Source organism: Garra rufa, chromosome 14 (genome assembly GCF_049309525.1).
Source record: "Garra rufa chromosome 14, GarRuf1.0, whole genome shotgun sequence".
Classification (NCBI taxonomy): domain Eukaryota; kingdom Metazoa; phylum Chordata; class Actinopteri; order Cypriniformes; family Cyprinidae; genus Garra; species Garra rufa.
Genome location: NC_133374.1, coordinates 8,177,292 through 8,186,052, shown reverse-complemented (window position 1 = coordinate 8,186,052; position 8,761 = coordinate 8,177,292). Strand labels below are relative to the sequence as shown.

General features: G+C 35.5%; 2 protein-coding genes across 2 annotated transcripts in view; one reads left to right on the top strand and one right to left on the bottom strand.

Moving 5' to 3' along the window:
• Positions 1 to 3,646: 3,646 nt before the first annotated feature.
• On the bottom strand, positions 3,647 to 6,530 carry lpar5b (lysophosphatidic acid receptor 5b). The gene has a single exon (XM_073817696.1). The coding sequence runs from the start codon at positions 6,435 to 6,437 to the stop codon at positions 5,514 to 5,516; it is 924 nt and encodes a 307-aa protein (XP_073673797.1). The 5' UTR covers positions 6,438 to 6,530; the 3' UTR covers positions 3,647 to 5,513.
• The window catches only part of ngef (neuronal guanine nucleotide exchange factor), a 64,704-nt gene continuing 62,186 nt past the window's right edge, over positions 6,244 to 8,761 (top strand). Inside the window, exon 1 of the mRNA XM_073817695.1 lies at positions 6,244 to 6,380. The gene's annotated coding sequence lies outside the window, so the exon portion shown is untranslated. The remainder of the gene's footprint in view (positions 6,381 to 8,761) is intronic.

Here is an 8,761-nt window from a genome sequence, read left to right as displayed (position 1 = left end):
CATATCCAACATGCATTTTTAAGGTGCAGCTCGTCATATTAATAGATTTTTCACTATAGCAGTAAACGTGCAAGATGATACACTGTAAATGCGTCACAAAATGATTCACTATTTCGAAGCGCTCTAATCAGATTGTGTTTTGGAAATGATTTGATTCAGATCGGGACTTCAAAGCATGTATCGTAAATCATTTGATTTCGATTAGAACATTGTCTCAAACTCAATTCCTGAAGGGCCACAGCTCTGTAGCTCAGTTTTGCTCCAATCCTAATCAAACACACCTGATCCAACTAATCAAAGTCTTCAGGATTACTAGTAACTATTTAGCTATTGAGCAGAGCTTTGGTCCTTCAGGAATTGAGTTTGAGACCACTGGATTAGAACTTCAGAGAGGATTCGTAAATCTTTTGATTCAGATTGGAACATCAGAGCGGGTTCATTAATCATTTTGCAAATTGAATGGTTTGTGGTTTACGAACTTGCTCCCAAGTCCCGATCTAAATCGAATTATCGATCGTGCATGTTGTGAATCATTATTCAGATCAGGACTATGGAGCGTGGATCACAAATCAATTGATTTAGATTGGAACTTCGGGGAGGATTCGTAAATCTTGTCATGATTCACAAACTTGTTCTGAAGTCCCAATCATTATTCAGATCAGGACTACGGATTCTTTTAATTCAGATTGGAACTTTGTTGCGAGTTCATGAATCATTCGATTTAGATCAAGACTTTGGAGCAGGTTCGCAAATAATTTCATTATGATAAGGACCTCAGAGCAGGTATTGTGAATAACTTGATTTAGATCGGAACGTCTGAGAAGATTCGTCAGTCTTTTGATTCAGATCAGAGCAAGTTTATGAATCATTTCCCAAATTGAATGATTTACGATTCATAAGCCTGCTCGGAAGTCCCGATCTAAATCAAATTATCAGTTGTGACTTTGCATGTCGTGAATCATTAGTCAGATCAGGACTACAGAGCGTGGATCGTGAATCTTTTGATTTAGATCTGAACGTCTGAGCGGTTTTGTGAATCTTTTGATTTAGAATTTCAGAGTATGGATCGCAAATCATTTGATTCAGATCTGCACTTTGGAGTGCGTAACACGAACCATTTGATTTAGATCGGAACTTCACAGAGGATTCATAAATCATTTGATTCAGATTGGAACATCAGAGTGGGTTAACTATTTATTTGCAAACTGAATGATTCATGATTCACGAACTTGCTCTTAAGTCCCGATCTAAATTAAATTGTTGATTGTGACTTCTCATGTTGTGAATCATTATTCAGGACTACGGAGTGTGGATCACAAATCACTTGATTTAGATTGGAACTTTGGAGAGGATTCGTAAACCCTGTCATGATTTGTGAACTTGTTCTGAAGTCCCAATATTCAGATCGGGACTACAGAGCATGGATTGTGAATCATTTGATTTAGATTGGAACTTCAGAGCGACTTCATAAATCTTTTGATTCAGATCGGAACTTTGGAGCGAGTTTGAGAATCTTTTGATTCAAACTGAATGACTCGCAGTTAACAAACTTGCTCTGAAGTCCCGATCTAATTCTAATTATTGTTTGTGATTTCGCATGTTGCGAATCACTATTCAGATCAGGACTACAGAGTGTGGATCACAAATCACTTGATTTAGATTGGAACTTCAGAGCGACTTCATAAATCTTTTGATTCAGATCGGAACTTTGGAGCGAGTTTGAGAATCTTTTGATTGAAACTGAATGACTCGCAGTTCACAAACTTGCTCTGAAGTCCCGATCTAATTCTAATTATTGATTGTGATTTCGCATGTTGCGAATCACTATTCAGATCAGGACTTCGGAATGTTTCGTGAATCTTTTGATTGAGATCAGAACTTCAGAGCAGGTTCGAGAATCTTTTGATTTTGAACGGAATTTCAGAGCTTGGATAGCAGATCATTTGATTTAGATGGGACTTTGGTGTGGGTTCGGAAATCATTTGATTCAGATTGGGACTTGAGAATGCATCATGAATCACTTGATTTAAATCAGAACTTCAGAGAGGATTTGTAAATCTCTCAAAGCAGTTCAAAAATCATTTTGCAAATTGAATGATTCACGATTCATGAACTTACTCCAAAGTCAGATCAGGACCATGTAGTGTGGATCAGGAATCATTTGATTTAGATCGAAACTTCTGAACAGTTTTGTGAACCTTTGGATTCAGATTGAAACTTCTGAGAAGGTCGAATATCTTTTGATTTAGAACTTAATTTTAGAGCACAGATCGCAAATCGTTTGATTCAGATCAGGACTTTGGAGCGCATATCTTAAATCACTTGATTTAGATCAGAACTTCAGAGAAGATTCATAAATCTCTCAAAGTGGTTCACGAATCATTTTGCAAATTGAATGATTCACGATTCATTAACTTGCTCCAAAGTCAGATCAGGACTATGAAGCTTGGATCGTAAATCATTTGATTTAGATCAGAACTTCAGAGTGGTTTCATGAATCTTTTGATTCAGATTGGAACTTCAAAACAGGTTTGAGAATCTTTTAATTTAGAACTGAATTTTGGAGCACAGATCGCGAATCATTTGATTCAGATGTGACTTTGGTGCAGGTTCGCAAATCATTTGATTCAGATCGGGACTTTTAAAATTTTTAATTTTGATCAAGCAGTTAAATAATAGACATTGGTCACTAAAAACTTTGCGCAGAATTTTTTAGGTTTAGAACAAACTGAAGGTGAGTAAATAATAACAAAACCAGTCATAAATCGCAATTGTAGCAATAGCCAAAAAATACATCATATGAGTCAAAATGATCAAATTTTCTTTTATGCCAAAAAGCATTAGGATATTAAGTAAAAATCATGTTCCATTGAGATATTTTGTAAATCTCTTACCGTAAATATCAAAACCTAGTTTTTGAGGAAAATAACTAATACTAACAAATTAACAATTACACAAGAATACAAGAAATAGTTCACCCTATGAAGAAAATCTGCTGAAACTTTACTCACCCTCAGGCTATCCAACATTTTTAGAGATGGACTTGAGCGGTACTACTTGTAGATTTTTTATTAGCTTTTTGGAGGCTCATTCTGACGGCACCCATTCACTACAGAGGATACATTGGTGGGCAAGTGATACAATGCTAAATTTCTCCAAATCTGATGAAGAAACAAACCCATCTACATCTTGGATTGCCTGAGGGTGAATGCATTTTTAGCCAGTTTTCATTTTTGGATCCACTATTCCTTCAATATATTTCTTTCTGAACTTTGGCCTTATCCAACCATGTAAAGATTCTTTAAAGTTATTTTATAGCTGGTGAAATATGCCTCCAAACGCAAAGGACCACTTCTAAACACAGCATAGTTCGAATCCTGCTGTTTCATGCATCAGCCGTGTTAGTTTACAAAAACTAAACACAGTTTATAGAAGAAATTCTTTACAGCTAAGTCATACTCGAGACTTCTAAACATTGTTCGCCAAATATGATAAGATTATTAGGTTTGTGGCAGCTAGACTCAAACACACTATTTTGCATTAGTTTATCCAGAAAATGTTGCATCTTCACTGCTGCTCTTTATTTGCAGGCATGTTAAAATCTATATTGTATTTAGTTACAGTTTTAGTCACAGTACACAAGAAGTCAGGGGAGGAAAAAAGGAAACGTGACTCAACATGAAAATGAGACACCTGCAAGGAAACCGATCAGACAGATTTAACTTTGCATTAAGCATAAATGCTGAAACGTAAACCAAGGGTATTAATGCAAAGTCTTTTTTAATATAATGTATAAAAAAATAGCTAATGTGATAACATTTTGTACACATAATAAGATACCTTACTTGAGAAATCTGATTTTTATGGTTTCGTGTTATAAAAAAAACCTTTTGTAGTAAATAAGTCAATTTGAACTGTTTTAGATGACAGAAGATAAGATTTCTGTCATCTGACATTAATGATGGCAGATTTAATGACGGGCATTTAATGACATTTATCACAACACTGGATAAACCACTGCAACCATATAACTGTAACCGTTTTATACTAAGAAACCACCTCAACTGTAAACATCTATAGCAATGATGACAAAAAAATGCATATGTTAGTTTTCATCCAAAACATCCTCATGTTGTACGAAGCCAACATACCTATATCATATTTAACCACAGTGTGATCATCAGCATCCCCAGGTGACCTCAGAAACATTGGGGTTTACTAATTTAGATGCAACCAGACACCGTCAATTTAAATGTCTGTGGTTGTGACTGACATGCACATAGAATTTCCTCATGAAGTCTTCTTAAGACAAAATATTGTTGCTTTTAAGGACGCGTTAAAAGAGAGCTGTTGTTGTCGCACCTTTGTAAAACAGGAAGTGGAGAAAAAAAAAGCATAGCTTCAATGTGGTTTACTAGTCCTCATCATAATCAAAATCATCAAAATAAATAGCATTATCATAAGCATTATACATTATCAACAAAAATATAACTTTACATGACGTTCCGACACAGATAACCCTAAAAATACATTTCAAGTAAATAGGGCAGTTAAACAATCACAAAAATACATTGTATGGGTCAAAACATACCTTTTACATTTTTAATTTTATGCCAAAAACCGTTAGGATATTAAGTAAAGATCATGTTTCATTAAGATATTTTGTAAGTCTCCTACCATTAATATATCAAAACTTAGTTTTTGATTAGTAATATGCATTGCTAAGAACTTCATTTGAAAACTGTAAAGAAAATATTTCGATTTTGTTGCACCTTCAGATTCCAGATTTTCAAATAGTTGCATCTCAGCGAAATATTGTCGTCACAAATAACCATACATCAATGGAAAGCTTGCTTATTCAGCTTTCAGATGATTATATTTCTCCATTTTAAAAGATTGACCCTTGTGACTTCTGGTTTTGTGGTCAATGGTCACAAGTCCAAAAGCCAACAGTGCAAACTGTGAGATTGATAGAGACAAAAACTAAATATCCAACCAACTTTGTCCTTTCATCTGTTCAGGGTCATTTTAGTGGATAAAAGTTTTGAAATTCTGGAAGATTAACCACAGCAGTTTGTCACATTAACTATAAACATGTTCCACTAAAGTCTGATAACCACAAAGTGTCCAGAGACGTTTCGAATACTATTTTGTGTCCAAGGTGTCCAAATACTTCCTTTCTTGGCCAATTTTTAATGCCACATGAGGGACTAAACAGTATTGCGTTCACTCGACCCGAGAAACGTTTCGTTCTCACGACAGAACTACAACACGTTTGTGTTCCTTTGAGAAATTGTGTTTGCCCGGAAAACCTTTGTAATGGAAATAACAGCTGTAACATCTGAGGAAAAGCTATAGAGAAGAATTCAGGATGATTGGGTAATTTCCTCAGGCATCTCAATGGTAAAAGGTGTGCCAGTTTACCTGAATTTACTTTATATTTTCCTTCGTATCCATAGCCATGTCCCAATGGGGGCTCCGTAGTATTGTTTATCCTAAGGGTTCTCAGCTTGTCAAGACCTATCCATCGACCTGCTGAGGGAATAAGTGCCTACATCCGTTTGTCTTTTACCCTTGTCCTGCCAGAACGAGTCCAGGGAGAAGTAGTAGATGAGCGGATCCAGACAGCAGTTTACACTCGCCAGGCAGATGAGCACTCGTAAAACCTGGGCTTTGTTTTCATTAGGCATCAAGAGTTGTATTGTAAACGGCAGGAAAAATATCATAAACACCAACATGTTGACTACAAAAATCAGTATCACGTTCATTTTGTTGTTCACCTTGGCCGCTCCAGCGCTGGGACGCTTCTTCAGTACAATTATAACCACAACCGTGGAAGCAATATTGACCAGCAGAAGTATTAACAAAAATACCGCCTGTGAGATCGGAAAGACTTTTGAGTTTTCGGAGCGCGACTGATTCTCAAAGCACGGTATTATTTCGGAACATTGTTTCAGGGAGTTGAAGAGTCTCATAATCTCTGGGATGCAAAGGCAGATGATGAGGATCCAAACCACCGCGCAGCACTTGAAGGCGCAAGCGGAGGTTCTCAGAGACCGGGAGCGCAAAGGGAAGACCAGGGCGATCAGCCGGTCCACGCTGATCAAAGTTATAAAGATAGAGCTCGTCCTGATATTGATGCGAAACAGCATGATGGCACCGGTACAAGTGGCCGGTCCAAACGGCCAATGGAGCGTTGCGTAATAGTGGACGCGCAGCGGCAGGGAGAGCGCAAGGAGCAGGTCGGAGACGGCGAGGTTCACCATGAGCACGGCGCACGGTGACCGGCACCCGTGACTGCGCAACAGGATCCACAGGGACAGCGTGTTGAGCGGTAGACCCACGACCAGGACCAGTCCATACACCACGGCTGACGCCAGGTACCGGTTCGAATCTTCGAAAGTGGGTACTATGCACGAGTTCGTGGATGTGTTCATGTTTCCGATGAGTGCGGCGTACGAAATCTGAAAGGTTGGGTCGAAGTTGTCCTCTTAGATTTTAGTTGACCTCTGGGTGAATTTTAAAGTGGTTTTGAGGCAACCCAGCAAGCAATGAAACGACAAAAGAGGAAGGATGTTGATTAAGGTGAGGGGGTTTCTCCGCCTCTTCAGCTGAGCTTTTCCTATTTCTCACGATATGTCGATGTTTAATGTCAAATTTGATTGACTAGCCTACAAAAAATTATTTAATAAAAACAGTACAGTTCTCTAAACTCATTTTGAGGGCATGTTGATCACTATGGCTTAAGCTGTCACATGGGGAGCTGCCATTAAACACGTATTATAGTCTATGCTTAATAAAACATTTTAACATTATAAGAATAATGCAAGAGCGATAAGGTGACATTTTGGACAACAGATATTGTAAGACTATGAATATAGTGGTTTTAGTGCTGTCAAACGATTAATTGCGATTAATTGCATCAAAAATAAGCTTTTGTTTACATAATATATGTGTATGCTGTGTATATTATGTATATATAAATACACACATACACCCTATATTTTGATATTTGTATTTATTTATAGTCATATAATTGTTTTTTTTAATAAAAACAGTATAAGGTTTTCACCAGTTTCAACTTAAAAACTAAAGTTTAGCAGCTGCATTAAAAATTTAAGTTAAATCAACTTTAAAGTATGAGCAATTTTAACTCTTAAGTTAAATCAACTTAAAATGAATAGTAGTTGATTTAACTTACATTTTTAGAGCAGCTGCTGATTTTTAAGTTAGTTGAAACTTGAAATTAATTATGATTAAGCTTTTATTTTTTATAGGTTTTGAATTTTATTTTTAATTAAATTTAAGGAAGTGCAACCAATTCTTATTACTTTTCCAATTATTTCTAATCATTTTCAATGTTACAGTAATGAAAAACTTTATTTTGCATTACAGTAAAGAGACCTGGGGGTAAAAGTACCTTAATTGACTTGCAAATAATATTAAAAAACATAATAAAAATAATGTTTTTTATTACAGTAATTTTGTATTTATGAACATGTAAAATGTGACCAACTTATTTTCATTTTATGTTTTGTATGTTAAGTAAACACAATTTTCACTCCAACAATTATCTTTAAGTGTTATGTAAGAAAGTACTACTACTAATAGTAATAATGGTAACACTTTACAATAAGGTTCATTAGTTAACATTAGTTAACCACATTAGTTAACATGAACTAATAATGAACTGCACTTATACAGCATTTGTTCATGTTAATTTCAACATTTACTAATGCATTATTAATTTTTTTTAACATTAGTTAATGCAGTTTGAATTGAACAACTGTATTTCCGTTAACTAACGTTAATGAAGATTAGTAAATACAGTAACAAATGTATTGCTCATGGTTAGTTCATGTTAGTTAATACATTAACTAATGTTTAACTAATGAACCTTATTGTAAAGTGTTACCGTAATAATAAGAAAAATAACTATAGAAATACCACTCAAGATTTTGTTGCAGTGATTTGTTTCCTATTGATATAAAGCAAGCCCAATGTCAAACGATTTTAGAAAAAAAAAATATTGTAAACATAGCCTTAGGGATTAATAACCTGTAGAATGAATATATACAATTCTAACAGATGTGAAAAGATGCCCCAAACTTACTTTTTAAGTAGAATAAAGTTTTAAGCTTTAGGACAATGCATCTCAGTGTGGTTTTGTTTTCACACAAAACTTCTGAACACTTGTGACGTCTAACGATGCTTGAACACGTTACCACAGCTTAAAATATGCATTCCCGTGGTTTATATTTTACACTTTGATTGATGTATCAGGACTGGCAATCATCATGAGAAATCTGAAATGAATATGTCTCACAGTGCACACATATTTTAATACAAAGTCTTATTTATTCCAATAAATAACATTAATATCACACAGGCAAAGGGAGATGGAAACAACAGGGCATTAGAAGGACCTTCGTGAAGTGCTTCGTAAGAACCTCAAAAATACTCTTACTTTATTACAGAAAATCAGAGTCAAGATAAGCTTTTATAAAATGATTTGGCTACATTAAAGCAGCATTATCAAAACATATAAGCAGTGACATTTTATCTGGTGCAAAAATGAAACACCTTCAGTCAGGGTTACGACATTAAACTTGACATGACATTGAAAAATAGAAATGTAGCGTTTTGTAACACTTCCCTGCTATAAAAGAAGACACTCCCTGTCAATTGCTTTTAACCCTGCATGTTTCCCGCACAGACACATCTGCTTCAGAACAGGAACCTTTGACACTGACTTAAACTT

Bases quoted from the DNA above. Each gene is read 5' to 3' on its own strand.
- lpar5b (XM_073817696.1), bottom strand. From the start codon at position 6,437: ATGAACACATCCACGAACTCGTGCATAGTACCCACTTTCGAAGATTCG.